We start from the raw sequence: 19,609 nt of genomic DNA on the forward strand, positions 1-19,609 counted from the left end.
CCAGTGGTCTGTCTTAAGTAACCCCGCTGTAGGCTATACGTGACTGAACTGCAGAACTCCTGAGATACGCAACCGAATAATTCAGAGAAGTAGAGAGAGAGAGAGAGAGAGAGACAAGTAGAAGTGGCTAACATAATCACTTCACTCCTCCTCCTCCTCCTCCTCCTCCTCCTCCTCCTCCTCCTCCTCCTCCTTCTGTCTTCATTCGAGTGGCGAGGCGTAAGCGGAACAGATTCATAACTTTCAAGGAAGAGGGGAAGAGAGGGGATGAACTAATGAGAGGAAATGAGAAGGTTTGCGTTATTTCCCTTCCAGCTTTGATACCTCCGAGGGGAAATGGAAAGAGGGGACTCGCCGCCTCACGTAGGACTGTTCATGGAAGGGAGGGAAGAGGAGAGGAAGGAAACATTATGAAATAGGAAGGAGGAAAGGGAAATTGCAGGCTGGTTTCCATGACTTTCGCCCTCCTCATCCTATCATCCTCATCTTCATCTTCTTCCCCTCACTCTCACTCTGTATCATTAAATAAACTAATAAGGATCTACTATTCGTTCTAGCTTTGTCCTCCCCGTCCTCCTCCTCCTCCTCCTCCTCCTCCTCCTCCTCCTCCTTATCCTCCTCATCTGTATTCTCCTCCTCCTCCTTCTGCTACACTGGGAGGAAGGGTCAGGGATAGGACACAGGCGGGGCAACTGGTATAAACGTCCATTGTGTCAAGGCAGGGCGGAACGGACGGACGGAGAGGGTCAGACGGAACGTGTAGCGATGTGTGTGTGTGTGTGTGTGTGTGTGTGTGTGTGTGTGTGTGTGTGTGATCCCCCCTCCAGTGTTTCAAGGCACACGTGGGGTACTGTGTATGAAGGAACGTGATATTGGCATGAAGATCGCCCCTCCTTGCCACCTCCCTCCTCTGCAGTGATCCTCTCTCTCTCTCTCTCTCTCTCTCTCTCTCTCTCTCTCTCTCTCTCTCTCTCTCTCTCTCTCTCTCTCTCTCTCTCTCTCTCTTTACGTAAATAAATTGGTATTCACTTAGAAAATAAATAAAGTGGTTTTCCTGTTGCCAAAAATAGACTTAAACTGAGAAGGGAGAGAGAGAGAGAGAGAGAGAGAGAGAGATGTGTGCTCGATCCAGTCCTTTTTTAGCACAAAACAGAGGATAAACAAAAATCGAAATCCTGTATGACTTTCTCTCTCTCTCTCTCTCTCTCTCTCTCTCTCTCTCTCTCTCTCTCTCTCTCTCTCTCTCTCTCTCTCTCTCTCTCTCTCTCTCTCTCTCTCTCTCTCTCTCTCTCTCTCGCTAATAATAGAATTAGATAACAAAGACAAGGCAGGTTTATGGAAGCTTCTCAGTGTTGAAACAATATTGGAATCACATCATAGTCATTCCACTTCTGAAAAACAAAGAAACGAGTGTATTTATATCCTTCCCTTTGTTGTTTACCCTAACATTCTTATTACCTTGCCTGTTCTAACTTTGGATCTCGTTTATTTTAGTTTATTTTCGACAAGGAGGCTGGGTGAGTGTGTGGGGGAGTAGTGTAGGGCAAACAAAGAGTCACTAATGAAAGAGGAATATATAATGAATAATATAATGGTCTGTTTGTATATAGGAATTTTTTTGACTCTTGTATTGCTATTTGAGTCCTTTAGTGACATTGAGAGAGAGAGAGAGAGAGTGTGTGTGTGTGTGTGTGTGCTGGTATTAATTAATCGTTTATGCTACTTGTTTTCTTTATCTTTTCTCTCTTTCTTCCTTTATTTCCTCCCTTTCTTCCTTCCTTCCTTCCTTCCTTCCTTCCTTCCTTCCATCCTTCAGCCCATATTATATCTTTACCTTCCTTTCTTTTCTGCATTACATATTAAGTTCCACTCCTCATAAACTGAACATCCACGAGAAACTTTCAATAAAACAACCATTTAACACGAAGCAAGGCTGAAGGCGCCAGGAAGTGAGTGAGGCTGCTGCGAAGTGACTGACGGACCAAGTAGTTTAAAAAGTGACTGTCTGACTGCCTGACTGTTTGACTAACCACGTAATTGGCTCATTATTATTCGCTTTCTTAACACGAATTCTCAAGTGTGGTCTAGGAAGCGGAAATGAGGATAGAGAGAGAGAGAGAGAGACACAGAGAGAGAGAGAGAGAGTGTGTGTGTTTTTTTTTTTTTTCGTTACTTATTGCAATTATACACTCAACCGCCACTTATTTCTTCGTTTAGTTGAGTAGAAAGTAAGAAAAGAATTAAGAAACGAGGCTCATGAAAGTCCTTGTCATCTTAATGCCTACTTAAACATTCATCAGTTACTTAATTGACCTTTTGTTATTTAGCTTTCCCTTCATGTTTCATAATTGAGAAGTGACAGAAGGAGGAGAAGGAGGAGGAGGTGGAGGAGAAGGAGGAGGAGGAGGAGAAGGAGGAGTAGTAGTAGTAGTAGTAGTAGTAGTAGTAGTAGTAGTAGTAGTAGGAGTAGTAGCAGGAGGAGGAGAAGGAATTAAACAAGCGAAGAGAGAAGAAATAGAAAAATGAGAAGAGAAGCACAAGAACAAGAGAAAGAAAGAAAGAACGAAAGAAAGAAAAAAAAAAGAATGAGGAGAAAAAAAAAAGAAACGAGTATAGAAAGAGAAGGAAGAGAATGAGGAGGAGAAAGCGCTTCGTAACATAAACTACATCACCACCACCACCACCACAACCACCACCACCACCACCACTACCACAACTGTACGAGCCTTCAAAGTGTCCCGGGGGAGTGGGCGTGTCTCGGGGCATCAGGAAGGCGGCGAGGCGGAAGAGCAGGACAAACTGAGAGGGGGAGAGGACTGGGTTTAACTTAAGAAAGGTCACGTATAGGAAAGGTCAGGTACGGTTCATGATCCCCAACGCCTCCCTCCCTCACTGCCTCACCTCTGCGACTGACACACTGGAAAACTAAATAAATAAATGAATAAGAAAAAAAACACGATTGGCGAAAAAATGAAACAAAAACTCTGAGAAGTAAATAGATAAATAAACAAGTAAATAGATAAATAAATGACTGGTGAGCAAAATAAAGAACGGTTGAGAAAAATGGAAAGAAGAATTAAGTTAATGTTCTGAAAATGCGAATAAGGGGAGAGAAAAATGGACAATAAGATAAAGGTTAAAGAGAATATAGATAAATAAATCATAATGAAAATAAAGAGCATAATAAGAGACAGAAAAGAAGTAGAATTACAAAGAAAACGTGTGGTATAAGTAAATAACGATGAAAAATTAGAAGGGAAATTTGAAAAAACAGCAAAAAAAATATATATACAATGGAAAACAAGAATACACTAAACATGGAAATCGAGATAGAGAAATTAAAAGGAAGAGAAACAGAACAAAAAAAAAATAAAGAGGAATAATAGTAAGATGCATATAGATAAAGAAATTAAAGAAAGAAGATGAGGACTACAAATAAGAGATGAAAAGATACATAGAAAATAGAGAGGTTAATTAGAAGCGAAATGAAGAAAGAGAAAGAGAATAAAAGACCTGAATAATGTAAAAATAAATACTTTAGTTATGCAATTACGTGTAAGAAATGTAAAAAAAAGAAAAAGAAGAAAAGAAGAAAAACAGATAAATAATAAGCTAAAAAATATGATAGTGAAGATTCGGAAAACAAGAAGAAAAGGAGAAAAGCGAAAGAAATAATTGAATGATAGAAGAAAATGCAGTGAAGACGGAAAGAAAAACTAAATAAAAGCAAAAATGAAGAAGATAGAGAGGAAGAAGAAGAATAAAAGAAAGAAAAAAGAAAAGAAGAAGAATGATGATGATTTTAATGATAACGAGAATGATGACAAAGTAGAAGTGAGGACAAGAAGAAAAAAGGAAAAGAATGAAAAGAAAAAAAGGAGAAGAGGAAATGCCTGTCTACAGATTATAACTCACAACGTCAAATCAAATTAAAGTCTCTCGAATTTCTTGGAAGTAAGCAAAGATAATTTCCTTCTGTCCTCCTCCTGAAGATCTGAGGCGCATCTGGCCTGACACGTGAAAAAAAAAAAGAGGAAAAAAGGGAAAGAAAAAAAATAAAGTGAAAGGCTAGAATTTTGTCAAGGTAAAGATTTCTTGTTTTATCCTTGGCTCCTTTTTCGCGTTCCTTGTCTGTGGTTCATGGTTCGGTTCCTGGATTAACTGACTCGAATACAGAGAGAGAGAGAGAGAGAGAGAGAGAGAGAGAGAGAGAGAGTAACAGATCACCTCTCGTTATTTTCATTGTATTTCTTCGCACATTTGTAGTAAAAAGTCTTATTTCTGAATTAAACCAAGAGTAATATTTTCTCGTTATTTAGTTTTGGTTATGTCGAGTTCATACATTTTCTTATCCTTATTTTCCCTTTTTTTTCTGGCGGAGAGGGAAAAGAAATGTGGAAAAAGATGAAATGATGAAGTGGGAGATTTAGGAAGAGGTAAAGGAAGACGAGAAACATACAAAAGATAATAAAGAAGTAAGAGATATCAGAACATCACAACACGTGCAGTTATCTCTTACCTTGCCGCTCTCTTATCTCTCCTGCCCATCAAGAGACTCCTCCGCGTTACTATTAAAAGAGATAAGAAAACAAATGCTCCCTTGTAGTTGATGTAATATGGTCTTAGATTACGTGTTGTGTGTGTGTGTGTGTGTGTGTGTGTGTGTGTGTGTGTGTGTGTGTGTGTGTGTGTGTGTGTGTGTGTGTGTGTGTGTGTGTTTGAGTGTTTGTGAATTACATAAGCGTCTGTATGTTCGTGTGTGCGATTAATTGTTGATCTTATAATGAGTCATATGTTTCAGCTTGCTTCATCTGGGCAGCTTCAAACACACACATATACACACACACACATTCACACACACACACACACACACACACACACACACACACACACACACACACACACACACACACACACACACACACACAGGCAGGCAGGCAGGCAAGCAGAGTGACAGACGAGAGATGAAAGCTGACTGAAGCAGAATAAACACACACACACACACACACACACACACACACACACACACACACACACACACACACACACGTCTGACAGCCAAATGAATGACACATAAGATTACCTCTAATGTATTTTGCTCAAGTGTTAGATACGTAAAGAGTATAACAAATATAATTGAATACTAAAAATATTCATATGCATTCATAAACCACAGGGTGACCTTGGGGAGAGGGGAGGGGGAAGGGAGGGGGAAGGGAGAAGGTCTGGCTTGTGTTATGGCATCTATGTTTACTGGTTGATAGGGTCCTCTTCCTCTTCTCCTCCTCCTCTTCCTCCTCCTCCTCCTCCTCCTCTTTCTCCTCCTCCCCTACGACTGTTTATAAGAGTTTTATTAATGTAAGAGGTGTTATGACTACACTTAAGTTCACTGACCCTTTTCTGTATGTGTGTGTGTGTGTGTGTGTGTGTGTGTGTGTGTGTGTGTGTGTGTGTGTGTGTGTGTGTGTGTGTGTGTGTGTGTCTGTCTGTCTGTTGTTTGTTACTTCTGCTTCAGTCAACTTGCATTTCTCGTCTGTCATTCTGCCTTCCTGCCTGCCTTTGCGTGTGTGTGTGTGTGTGTGTGTGTGTGTGTGTGTGTGTGTGTGTGTGTGTGTGTAAGAAGCATCACAACAATACTATAAGATTACACTTCTCTCTCTCTCTCTCTCTCTCTCTCTCTCTCTCTCTCTCTCTCTCTCTCTCTCTCTCTCTCTCTCCACACACTACCCCTCCCATTCCTACTCCTCTTCCATTCTCTTCCCCTCCTCTCCTATCCCCTTCTTTGTATCAGCCTTCCTCTCTTCCCACTCTCCTCAGAACTCTCGAACAAACGCCAATTGTCTAGTTCACTCTTGTTCTCTCTCTCAATGTTCCACGTGCTTTCTTTTTCTCCTTCGTCATCATTGTTATTCTTGTTCTTGATCTTGTTCTTGTTCTTGATCTTGTTATTTTTTCATCACCGTGTTTCCTCTTGTTTTATTTTCTATCGTGTTTGTTATTTTTCATTGTTTTTTTTTCTGTTATGTTGTTTATTTATCTATTCCTCCATCTGTTTATCTGTTTACTTGTTTGTCTATTTGTTTATTTGTTCACTCATTGCGTATTTGTTAATTTGCGTTAGTGTTTGTTTGTTGTTATTTCATTTCATAGTTGTTATATTTACTTGGGTGTTGTTTTTCAGTGCTTTTGTATAGTAGTAGTAGCAGTAGTAGTAGTAGTAGTAGTAGTAGTAGTAGTAGTAGTAGTAGTAGTAGTAGTAGAAGTAGTAGTAGTAGTAGTAGGAAAAGAGTAGCTATCGTTGTTATTATTACAGTAAGGAACAAAATTGACCAAAATTATATAGTGATAGCAGGAAAACATGCACACACACACACACACACACACACACACACACCACCACCACCACTACCACAGCTCAAATGTCCACGCGCATCACACCACCACCATCACCACCACTTGACGTCAACACAATCCAGTCTTTCGTCAGTTTGCTATCACCACCTCAATGACAACCTTACGAGTCACAGCCACCACCACCACCACCACGCCCTACTCGTGACGTCACAGCGCTATCAGGAAGACAACAGGGAAGGGATAGAAATCTTATCTCCTGGGAATTACTATCTCCGGAAGCTGAGGAGGAGGAAGGAAGGACAGGAAAAGTACACCAGGAATAAGGAGTTATTTTGTCTAGTTTTTCCTTATAGACATGCGCGGTTCGTGGTTTCCTTATCTCACTTCCGTTTCATTATTCACCGAGGCTTTGCTTCGTATCATGAAGCTTACGCCGGTATTCAGAAACGCCTTCCCCTCTCACTACGACAATTTTCCAAGGCCACAGACAACTAGCAGGGTTTTCAAGACGGTTTCTCCTTTGAATAAACTAGAAAGCTTGCCAATCTATCACCAGAACCATGAAAAATACCATTACAAACGCGTTCCCCTCTCACTATGACAATTTTCCAAGGCCACAGACAACTAGCAGGGTTTTCAAGACAGTTTATCTTTTTAATACTCTAGAAATCTTGCCAATCTATTATCAGAACCATAAAATTACGCTTAAAATCACGAGTATTTTCAACTGGAGCCTTTGGAAAGTAAAGATGGTGAGAGAGCAAAGCGTTTCAGAATACGGGCCTTAGACAGATGAGGGGTTGCCTTCTCAAGAGTGTTGTTTACATAATATCGTAAGGAAAGCTGCAATGGGCCATCAGACTAACACGTGGCAGGGAGTCTCTTCAAGCAACGCACGTATACTTCTTTCCATCTACAAGAAACACACGTAGAACTTATTTCCACCTGCCATTCTCACCCATAAGTGTATTTACGAGGACATAACACTGAAGGAAGTAGAAGTGAGGCAGAATCAAAATGCTTGTGACCAAAAAGGAGATGCATGACACTGTGGAAATAAGACGTAACAGAGAAATTGAATGAAGACTTAAAGACGAAAGAGGATACAGACACGAGGTAAAAAATGCATAATACTGTGAAAATAAGGCGAATCAGAGAAATCGAGTGAAGACTGAAAGAAAACGATAGAGGATACAGAACAGTAGACAAAATGAGCCGAACCATTTAAACAGAAAAAAAAATCAGAATTCCGTGGAAACTAGGCAAATCAGAGAAACCAATTAAAGACTGAAAGGAAACGAAAGAGGATACAGAACACAAAGCAAGTGAAGCGAACCATTTAGACTAAAAAAAAAGAAGACGCAGAATACAGTGGAAATCAGACGAAGATTAAGAGAAACAGAAATTGATTGAAAACTGAAAGACGAAAAAGGACACGAAACACAAGTGAAGCGAACCATTTAGACAGAAAAAGACGATGCAGAACACGGCAGAAGCGAGAGAGGTAGAACACTCCACATCTAACCACAGCTGTACACGTTCCCCGCCACAGCCTCGGCAGGAACACACGTGGCAGCTGCACCATCATTATTAGTGTCACCTTTCCACAGGTGTCCACTCTGGCGCTCAATTACCTGTAGGCTTGATGGGGATTGCTGGTCACTGTCACCTGTAGAGTCGATGGAGCCTTTAATTACAATTCCCCAGGTATCACGTAACAGCAGTACCGGTAACTCACCTAAGCTACCGGGAACAGATACCGGATTTAATTAAGCTCTTTTGCTCTTTTTTTTATGGAGGGACATTTATAAATAGCACAGACCAGCGTGTCTCGGTAAGCGGCTGCCATTTATAGGTCAGCATCTGTTTGAAATTCTAATGAGCATCGATGTGAAGGTTTTTATATGAGCATGTTACGTGTGTGTGTGTGTGTGTGTGTGTGTGTGTGTGTGTGTGTGTGTGTGTGTGTGCGTCATTGGGAGTACGCATTTGCACATCTATTAAACACAAACAACTGGATAAGATACCTTAACCTCAGAATGTCTTTTAGAACCTGATAGTTACTCTTTTTAGTAGTAGTAGTAGTAGTAGTAGTAGTAGTAGTAGTAATAGTAATATGACGTAGCTTTTCTTGGACTCTTATTTCTCCGTGGCAGTGTTGAAGGGGAGCAGTGAGCGGTGAAGGTCTCAGCGGTACGTCACGAGTCCCAGCGTAGTGATGTGCTTTGATTGTTACTCTTCACCTTTGACTTTTGTTGCGCTCATTTTTGTCACCGCGAGAGAGAGAGAGAGAGAGAGAGAGAGAGAGAGAGAGAGATATTGTATTTAATAATGGAGTGACTAAACGGTTTCCATCATTCATCTATTCCCTCTCGTGTCGATGGTGTCTCTTGAAACCATACTCCACTTTCACCAAATTCATTCTTCTCGCTGGTAAACTGTGGGCCTCTCTCTCTCTCTCTCTCTCTCTCTCTCTCTCTCTCTCTCTCTCTCTCTCTCTCTCTCTCTCTCTCTCTCTCTCTCTCTCTCTCTCTCTTAGAAAAGGAATATCAAGACATCACTTAGTTTATGATTTTTTTTTTTCTATTTCTTTTTTTTTTTCGAGAGCAATTTTTTTTTTTTTTTTTTTTTTTTTGTGGCCTTGAGCAGACTCCTTACCACATCACGTGAATCAAGAAGCATCGACATTCAGCAAATCGTCTTAGTTTTATCAACATTCACGATTCATGTTTTGCCTTGTGATCTGGGAATTAACTTCACTCCGGGCGCTGAGTTTGCAGTAAAGAACCAATCGCTAAAAATCTACTGACGCAAGTTAAGGATTAAATTTCTTGTGTCTAAAGTCTAAAGTTAATTTTATAATACTCAATGCATATCGAAGTAACCAGATTTACTTTTTATCTATATACAAGAGAGTTTCCAGCCAAGGGTAGCAACATTGATAAAAAAAATAAAAAAAAAAAAGCCTATTGAAGATTCCGGTTCTCATTGGGTAGACGAATTATGAAAAAGAATGCGTAAAAGTGTCTTCAAACCTTCTCTTTCAAAACACAAGCAGAGTAATTTATCATGCTGTTGTTATGACTGGATATAAAGTTAAATTTGTATTAAAGATATTGTTTTTCTGATGTTCACGTAGATTTCATTATTTTCACCATCCTGTTTCTTTTTTTTCTTTTTCTTTTCTTTCGTTAGCGTCACTCCGTATTGACAGCAGCGTCTTGAGCCAGAATATTCTGAAGACTAGTTATAAAGTTAGTATTAGAGATATTATATCCTTCTGTGTTCAGGCAAATTTCATTATATTCACTTTCCTGTTGTAGTTGTCAGCGTCACTTCGTAATTGTAGTAGAGTGTTGATTCAAGACGCTGTGAAGACCGGTCATAAAGTCGTGTTTTGAGTTCATTACGTTGCTAATCTCTTTTTTTTTTTTTCGCACACTCCTGCGAAAATTCTACCGTTTCCGCTGAGATCCTGTTTTTGTTGACACTTCGGAGAGCTGGTACCATATTTGACCAGGATGCTTTGAAGACTGGATATAAAGTTGTATTTGTATTATTGTTTTTATGCATCTGGTAAAAAAAAATGTCATTGTTTCTTTGTTTTTCTTGACGTGCTCACCCTTAGCGTCACTTAGGATGTTTTGCTCACTTCGGGCGTTTTGTTGTGCTCTCTGCCTTTAGACGAAAAAAAGGGCGCGAAGAGGGCATCGTTTTAGTTCAGCCTCCATACCTTCTCGGAGCGTGACAAGTGACGCGAGAGAATGAGTTCTTGCGGAGGTGAAACTGCATAACTGATCTTTGTGCTGTCAGAATTTTTTGGCCTATGACGTGAAGAAACAGACCAGCATCGAGAGAGAGAGAGAGAGAGAGAGAGAGAGAGAGACCCTCGAAGTGCATTATGATATCAGTGTTTATGGAAAGATAAGAAACTTCACTTCATATCTTCTGTCGTCGCCTCCCCCTCCTCCTCCTATTCCTCCTCCTCCTCCTCCTCCTCCTCCTCCTCCTCCTCCTCCTCCTCCTCCTCCTCCTCCTCCTCCTCCTCCTTCTCCTCCTCCTTTCAAGTAGCATCCCTTTGCCTTCCCATGCCTTCTTTCCTCTCACTACCGTCTCCTTATTTTCTCCTCGTGTGAGTACGCAAGAAGTGGTTCACCGACCTGAGAAAGAGAGAGAGAGAGAGAGAGAGAGAGGGAGAGGAGGTCAACCAGATAAACTTTAATAACACAAAACAAGGATACGAAGAGGAAAAAATGTATGTACAGCAAAACAAAGGCAATAGGATAAGTGGCTTTCTTCACGCCCTCCTCCTCCTCCTCCTCCTCCTCCTCCTCCTCCTCCTCCTTATCATTATCTACTATCGTCACTAACAAGGGCATGGATTTCATTAATGTTTGTAACGTATAATTTGTGTCAAACTTGCTGGGAAGGGAATTTTTTTTTTTTTTTTTTTTTTTTTTTTTTTTTGCATCTCTCTGTTTTTGTTTCTTGTTTATATCAAGTAGTTGTGTTGTGGTGAGGTATGGTGTGTGTGTGTGTGTGTGTGTGTGTGTGTGTGTGTGTGTGTGTGTGTGTGTTTGTGGTTTTCTTTGTGTTGTTGTTGTTGGTGGTGGTGGTGATGGTGGTGGTGGTGGTGGTGGTGGTGATGGTGGTGGTGGTGGTGGTGGGTTTGCTCTCTTTTTATTATTATTGTTATTTATTTTTATCACATCTTTTCTTCTTTTTCTTCTTCCTTTTCTTCGTTATCGTCTTCATCTTTGTCACTTTTACCATTATCATATCTACGTGTGTGTGTATGTGTGTGTGTGTGTGTGTGTGTGTGTGTGTGTGTGTGTGTGTGTGTGTGTGTGTTAATAGTGAATTACAAGTGAGATTACGTAGGTTGGCGATAATGAAGATAATGATGATGACGTGGGCTTAATGGTAGCGGTGGTGGTGGTGGTGGTGGTGGTGGAGGTAGTGGTGGTGGTGGTAGAGATAAAGAGTTGATAGTAATAGTAATTGATGGGCCGGGGCGTGGCTAGGTAAGGAAAAGATCATTCTCTCTCTCTCTCTCTCTCTCTCTCTCTCTCTCTCTCTCTCTCTCTCTCTCTCTCATTGACATTTTTATTCATTTTATTTCATTCATTTATTTTTATTTTTACTTTTATTCTTTTAATTATCATTGATTTATTTGCATTTATTAATTTGTTAACTATTTAGTAGTAGTAGTAGTAGTAGTAGTAATAGTAGTAGTAGTAGTAGCATCATCATCATCATCATCATCATCATTCGTACCTCGCTACCTGTTCTGTATCTCCTCTCTCTATTAACTTGATCTGTCTCTTAACGGAAATTTGGAAGCACGTGTCAAATTTCAGATGCTAATTTTACCTGCAGGCTTTGGGAACTGGTACCTTGAATGAGCCTTTCCTTTCCAGCCATTATTTAGTCTCCTATGGCCAAAATCCCACATGAAAAAGTAAATAGATACGAAAAGAAATTATCATCAATAGCAGTAGCAGTTTCACCTCATCGCCACGTGGCAGGCTGGTAGGTCTTCCCGTTCCCGTTAGTAATCCGTCAGAGCATTGTGTCTAACTTCCCGTGACAAGTAAGGGAAGTAGTGGCCGCGTCTTATCACCATTCCTCGCCGCGTGGGAGTACCAGAGTTTTGTTTGCCCCACTTGTTGTTTTTCCATCCTTGTCTTCCATCCTTGCCTTCCCACACCAGACCAAATTCTTAACACTGATGACCAGATGAAAAAATACAGACTAATAGACAAAACGGACATGTAAACGGATGAATACAGGCAGACAGACAGACAAATGCAAACACACACAGGCTGTAGCTTGGGATTAATCAATTAAAAAAAAGATGGACAGGGATAAACAAACTTAAACGAGTGTAATCTAGTCTGGCGCACGCACTCATGTACAGCCACACAGACAGAGAGGCAGACGAAGTAGTAATAGTGGTAGTAAACTTGCTGAGTAAGTTAAGAGGCAGCCAGAGAGGGCGTGTGGGCGTACTATATCAGAACAGCATTAATAAAAAGGCGCTCCCACATCCTTGAACACCCTGGGACTGGCGCCTCGAGTAATCGGAGAATTTAGAACGATTATTTTTTATCACGACATGAAGGCAACAGATGACTGACCGCCACTCGCTTGCTCCTATCTCATCCTGACCAAAATTCTTGTTTTTATGTACATGCTTTTTTAATACTCTGACGCATTATTCGGCTTTAATATTTCCACGTGAGGGTGTAGGAGGCTCCCAATGTCCTCTTAGTTAATCAATCCAATGTCTTGTCTCGGTGGGAAGACAGGAATATTACCGAGATTGTGTACCTGATCAAGGATAGACAGAGAGAGACACATCCTCCCTCTCTCACGGTCTGGAAGGCACTGGCGCTGCGCAAGTCTGCTGCCCTCTGCTGCCTGCCTGCCGCTGTCTCGGACTCTTGGTACATCCTTGAGTTTCCTATACCGCCATTCTTGGTTAAGTTAATATTTGTACGTGGTTTAGTATTGTACATAGAAATAAAGGAACTCTCTCTCTCTCTCTCTCTCTCTCTCTCTCTCTCTCTCTCTCTCTCTCTCTCTCTCTCTCTCTCTCTCTCTCTCAGCACCCTTAATTAAAGTGCCGTTGTTATTATTGATGCTAGTGTTGGTGATGGTGGTGGTGGTGGTAATGATTGTGGTTGTGGTGGTGAAGGTGTAATGGTTGTTATGGTAAAAGTAATAGATGTGGAGGAGGCAGATGGTGATTTATCGCCCTAGAACACTCCCCTTACCACTACACTATCATCACCATCGCAATGTGAGGCACCACCTCTACCACCACCACCAGTATTTCGACTACCAACCGCAACACCCACTACCACCACCACCACCGCCGCCTGATTTCAAACAGGTTGCACTGCGAGAAACTTTTCACTATTGACGTCAATCTCTTGAGAAATGTGTAGGTAAGCTATCATTCTACTACGTCGCGATCAGCACACACACACACACACACACGTATATTTGATCTATGGGCCAATAATGATCTTGACGTCCATGAGAGAGAGAGAGAGAGAGAGAGAGAGAGAGAGAGAGAGAGAGAGAGAGACCACTGGAGGGAAAAGCAGCAGAAGGAGGAGGAGGTGACGCTGATAACTAATGAAGGAACGAGAACAAGGAAGAGGAGGAGGAGGAGGAGGAGATACAGTATTTGAAACACGTGGAGTTAAGAGGAAACGAGAAAAAGGGGGGATAGGAAGATAGGAGGAGCAGGAGCAGCAGCAGCAGGAGGAGGAGGAGGCGGGGTAGTAGGACTTGTGCGTGCGTGCGTGCGTTGTTTGAGATGATGGCAGCGGGGGTGAGGGGGGTCCGCGGGTAAGGTATTTAGCTGTGCGGGGAGCTGGCGCGGCAGATCAACCCCGCGCTCAGAGAGAGACAGACTTGTAGACTGGCTCTCCTCCTCCAGTATCAGTGTTGCCAGTTACTCAGTGTTCGCCTAGAGACTTTGGCACTTGGCTCTTATCTGCCACCTCCGAGTGACACTCTGATCCTCAAGTGACCGCGTCCTTGACACCACCTGGAAATATACAAAGGGAATACCACTAGTGACGGAGAACCGGCAGAGGCCCAGGCACCGCCAGTTCGTAGTGCACCTCTAAACGGTTCCCTCCCGTTCGGTTCTTCACCAGCCGCCACCATTCACCCCACATCCCTGCCGCCACCCTCCATAGGGACCCCTGCCCTTCTCCCGCAGTAGCGTTCCGCCCCTCAAACCCAACACCATGATCGCCACTGACATCCGCAGAGAGTCACTCAAGGCTACCAAGAGCGTCCTCGGTTCACTCAACACAGCGATATCGGAATCGCTCGCACGGTAAATTAAAGCTACTGTTTTAGGATGGACGGCTTGTGTGTGTGTGTGTGTGTGTGTGTGTGTGTGTGTGTGTGTGGTCTTGCCAAGGGTGCACGAGAGGGCATTTATATTGGGAACAAGGTCTTCTTTTACTTCTTGTACACAGTTGTGACTTGGGTCGTTAAAACAGGAGCAAGAGGAGGAGGAGGAAGAAAGAAAATGTGTAAAGTGAATTTTCAAACTGTTTGGCTGTGACATATTATTGTCTTGCGTGTGTGTGTGTGTGTGTGTGTGTGTGTGTGTGTGTGTGTGTGTGTGTGTGTGTGTGTGTCCCAGCTTGGCACACTCCCATCTGGGCCCCGCGCCATCCTCTCTTCACCTACCAAACATATATTACATAACGCACACGCTCCCGATAAAGCAGCCGTCAGCCAGCCTTGAACAACCTTCCTTTCATGTAACCTTTAAAGGAAGAGATAAGGGAAGTAAGGGGATGGAAGAGGAGGGAAGGAGACATGCATTACACCTGATCCGTCCCCTTTCAGAGTTTCAACAGCGGCAGGTAGGAAGTTGTGCAAGAGAAATGATGGTAGCAGTGACGGGGATGTTATAGGAAGTGATGCCGTTTCCTTAGAGATGTGGGGAAAGAGGGAATGCGGGGTAGGGGGGAAGCTGGATTTTTGGTCATAGGGAAAGGAATAACAGGAATTGTACAAGTTTGAGAATATGAAAACCTGACTCTGTAGATGCGTAGAAGGGACAAGGTGGCGGGAGGATGAGTGCGTGGGCGAGGTGATGAAACAGGTGTGTGGGAGGGGCGGCGAGGACAGGTGTTAGGCCGAGGGTGAATGTAAACAGGGTTGGCATGGATTGGGGGGACTGGGGAGAGAGAGGGACAGGGACAGGAGCGGAGGAGGGAGATAGGGAGAACATGCAGCAGCTCCGTAGTTAATTAAGGCCACTGCAGGTACACGAGAGAGAGAGAGAGAGAGAGAGAGAGAGAGAATAATTGTGTTCTTGACCCTGAGACAAGCATCTTCCCCCTTCCTTCACCTCCCTCTTCGCCTCCCTTCCCTGTCTCAACATAGCCAGGGGGACAAACATCACCCCACACAAGGTCTTTTACTATACTTAGCCTGACGAGGGAAGATTCACGTGACACAGGGGGGAGAAAATAGCCACAGAGGGAAGGAGAGAAGTCAGACGACCTCAGGAATGTTGACTTGTTCGCGCCTTGCAGTGTTTGGTGACGTAGTTGTGACGTCACCGGGTTCTGCTGTGTCAATATTCTTCTTCCCTGTCTCTCCCATTTTCTTTACGTCATCTTGCTTCGCTTTTTTCTCTTACTCTCTCTTCTTTCATTTGTGGGTTTTTTCATATTTGTTTTTTTACGTGTATAGATGATGGAAACTCTCTCTCTCTCTCTCTCTCTCTCTCTCTCTCTCTCTCTCTCTCTCTCTCTCTCTCTCTCTCTCTCTCTCTCTCTCTCTCTCTCTCTCTCTCCATGTTTCCATCTTCTACAAGGAAGGGTACATAAAGAGAGAGAGAGAGAGAGAGACTCGTGACTTGCTCTGCTTTTACGATCATTCTCTCTCTCTCTCTCTCTCTCTCTCTCTCTCTCTCTCTCTCTCTCTCTCTCTTTCGTAACTCAATACTCACATCCTGTTTGTCAAAAGAAAAGAATAAGTTCAATTGTTTTTAAAAGGTCACATTGATTAGTTTCGCAGACCATTCAGTGTTTGATTATGTTCGTTCTTGTTCTTTTCCTTATTGTTTTCGGTGTCTCATGTTCTCTCCTGCTTTCCTTTCTCATCTCCATCTTCTCACAACTTCCCACCCTCCTTTCCTTCCTTCCTTCCTTTCCTCCATCCTTCTTCCTTTTTGCAACACTTTTCTTTCCCACGTTCCCTCCCTCTCTCCCTCCCTTCCTTCCCATTAGTCATTTTCATATACATACTTGGAAGTAGTAGTAGTAGTAGTAGTAATAGTAGTAGTAGTAGCAGTAATAGTAATGTCTATTTTTTTCTTAACTACTTAACAAACGTGATCATTATGACAAAGAACACTAATAATATACAACATCCACATCCTGCTCTCTCTCTCTCTCTCTCTCTCTCTCTCTCTCTCTCTCTCTCTCTCTCTCTCTCTCTCTCTCTCTCTCTCTCTCTCTCTCTCTATCCATCTCCCCTTGCATGTGTTCAAGGGTTTAGGGAGGCGGAGAGAGGGTAGTTGGGGGGAGGGCAATCTGATGTCACTCTTCCTGTTCCACGCCCACACTGTCCACGTTAGTGTGTCATCCTAACCAAACTCCCATTGCCACACCAGAGTGATGAGAAAAAACAATGCGTACAGGACCCAACATACATACATGATCACACATTGTTATACGTAGGTACTGATAACTTCCATATCTCTCTCTTCTCTGACATCCTCTTCCTCCTCTTCCTCTTCATCTTTACTGCACTCATTCTCCCGCACTCCACTCCCTCCCCCTTAAAGCTACATCCCCTCACCTTTACCTGCTGTTCCTTACCTCCCAGTACTCACATTTGCGCTCTCTTCCCCTGCAGGAACGATATGAGACTCCGGCTGAGTTGGTTGCGTCGCCGGGGAGACTCCCAGGGCAGCGTGAGACCAATGCCGGAAGAAGTACAAGGATGGGCTGAGAGTTTCCACAACCTTATGGCATCTAAATGTAAGTGTTGCAGTGTGTTATGGTGAATGTGCGTGTATTTAAGCGTGTTTTTCAGTGAGTGTGTGTGCATTTAGATGTGTTCATGAGTGTATTTTCAGGAGAAAGAGATTGTTTGAGTGTGGATTCTTACGTGTGACAGAGAGACGAAGCTCAGTTATAATTTTTCGAATGAATGCTGCATGTGAGAGAGGAAGAAGAGGCGAAGGGTCACTGGGGTATGTTTACGAGTATCTCTGCTTCCTATTTTTGGCTTTCTAGGCTGGTGTAAAAGAGGAAATGAGCGCAAGGGAGGCGGAGAGAGCGAGGTAGAGAAAGAAGGTAGTTATTAAGCTCTGAGTGAAGAAGGGAGCGTAAAGAGAAGTTAGTCCCTGTTTTTAATCTGCGGTAGTCAACATCATCTTTTCGTCACCACCATAGCAACCACACCACATCAACCCCCTTGCAATCCACCACATCACCACCACACGTGCACCTTAATAGTTCGTTCCCTCCCTCTCCTTCACCCCAAATTTCTTAGCTGCACGTGTTGGAGGGGCGTGGCACTTAACTGGACCTCAGCCCAGGCTCTCCCCCATCTATGTAGTGCCAGGTGTGGTGTTGTTGTTGTTGTTTTTAGTTATAAGTCCTCAGGTATTTGAAGTGTTTTGGTAATTGCCAAAGTAGAATGTGGACTTCAATTTATTCTCTCTCTCTCTCTCTCTCTCTCTCTCTCTCTCTCTCTCTCTCTCTCTCTCTCTCTCTCTCTCTCTCTCTCTGGGCAGAAAGAGGGAGTAGTACGCCATTAATCAAGGGGCGCCTCTCTGACATACTTTACGCAAATTGCATGTTAAGCTTCAAGGGAAAAGTTTGAATAATTGGGACGCACATATTTTTTTTCTCCCCCACTTTTCCGCAACAACAAGACTACAATGGCAGTAGTGTGACACGTGCCGCTTACTGTAACCCAGATAGATAGGTGGATAGAGAGATAGATGGATGTATGGATGAATGGATGGATGTTTCTTCGATTTACTGACATAGTATTGATCTCGAGTCTTATCCATTATTGCTAAACTTCAATATTTCACTTGTACCATTAGCATTTTTGACAAGTACACCACCAAGGCCTCGCAAACAACCATACAAGCTACTAAGCATCACAGCAATTTAACAAGCCACTTTCACACGTGATAATCAAGACTTAATAGTAGTAGTAAATAAAGTGTATTGTCGTTCCACATAAACTAACCCTCATTCTTCTCCCCTCAGATGGACAGGCGCTGTTCAAGGCCTTCCTTCAACGAGAATTCAGTGAAGAGAACGTGGAATTTTGGCTTGCCGTCGAGGATTTCAAGAAGACTCGAGCAGCTAAGATGCCCTCCAAAGCTTCCAAGATCCACTCCGACTACGTGGCGGTCCAGGCTCCCAAAGAGGTGAGTTGTGCATATCCTTCGTGTTCGTAGGATAAGGGAGTTGTATCGTAGAGTTAATGGGAGTAATTATTATTGTAGTCTGAGGAAGACGAGGATAGCCTGATTATCCTTCGGCTTCGTAGGATAAGGGGAAAGTATCCTAGTAATAAGATAACAGTAATGCAGAATAGTAGTTGAATAGTAGTAGTTGTTGTTGTAATCAAAGAAGAATTAGAAGGATGTTATAATAATAAAGTAAAGAGAGAGGATAACAAGGAGGATACAGTTAGATAATGCAAATGTCATTGTTATTTATATATGTAGGAACAGTCTGGCTGAAGGGTTAGAGGAGTGCATGATGTAAGGGAGGGAGGGAGGGAGGAAGGGAGATACAGATAGGAGCGAAGGAAAGCCAAGGACTGAGGGACCTGGCGTGATCGATACCCTGCTGGTGGTCGCCATGACAACAGTGGGAGGTGGAGGCGGATGGGGAAGCGGTGAGAGAGACAGAGAGAGAGAGAGAGAAGCCACAGATCACGTGGATCCTTCGTATGTATGTGTGTGTGTGTGTGATCCATTAGGGTGTATTGGTGTGTACGTATAGAGGTGGTGGTGTTTTCTTTATTGTATAGCTTGCCTAACCTGGTGCGCTCTCTCTCTCTCTCTCTCTCTCTCTCTCTCTCTCTCTCTCTCTCTCTCTCTCTCTCTCTCTCTCTCCACATTGATGTATTGATGAAAAATTCCCTTGTCTTCCTTTCCTGAAACACACACACACACACATAGCATGGAGTTAGGCTTACTCGGGGTAAATCAGGCTGAAAACTGGGACAACGTTATGTAATTGATAAAGAGGCGATACGGAAAAAGAAAAGAAAAAAGTAATTGGAAAAGAGGAATAGGAATGGGAAAGAAAATTGATTGAAATGAGAAGGAAGAGTTGTGTGAGAGAGGACCACGAACGAGGAAGGAAGGAAGTGAGAAAGAGAAGCAGGCGGTGGTAATGGCGGCGGTTGGTTGGTCCTCTTCCCTTTAAGTTAGCAGCAGCAGCAGCAGCAGCCTGGGTCAGGGGAAAGGTCAAGGGTCACGCGTTCACCATACACACACACACACACACACACACACACACACACACACACACACACATACATCACATCACTTCACCTAACCGGACAGAAGGTGATATGGCTCTCTCTCTCTCTCTCTATCTCTCTGTTTGGTAAGCCATAACACAGCAACTTATCAGCAGTTGTGTGTCATATCCTCTTCCTATTTTTTTCTCTCTCACTCCTCTGTACCAACACAATCCTGTTCCTGCCTCTGCCCTTGTAC

General features: G+C 42.9%; 1 protein-coding gene across 2 annotated transcripts in view; it reads left to right on the top strand.

Moving 5' to 3' along the window:
• The window catches only part of LOC123505992 (regulator of G-protein signaling 2-like), a 145,168-nt gene that overhangs the window by 123,657 nt on the left and 1,902 nt on the right, over positions 1–19,609 (top strand). The window contains exons 3-5 of one of the 2 annotated variants that reach the window (XM_045257799.1): positions 16,765–16,889; positions 17,407–17,478; positions 18,138–18,301. In XM_045257799.1, coding sequence (XP_045113734.1) covers positions 16,765–16,889; positions 17,407–17,478; positions 18,138–18,301 — 361 coding nt within the window. The remainder of the gene's footprint in view (positions 1–16,764; positions 16,890–17,406; positions 17,479–18,137; positions 18,302–19,609) is intronic. The other variant, XM_045257800.1, reaches the window with a different exon arrangement.

Source organism: Portunus trituberculatus, chromosome 19 (genome assembly GCF_017591435.1).
Source record: "Portunus trituberculatus isolate SZX2019 chromosome 19, ASM1759143v1, whole genome shotgun sequence".
Taxonomy (NCBI): domain Eukaryota; kingdom Metazoa; phylum Arthropoda; class Malacostraca; order Decapoda; family Portunidae; genus Portunus; species Portunus trituberculatus.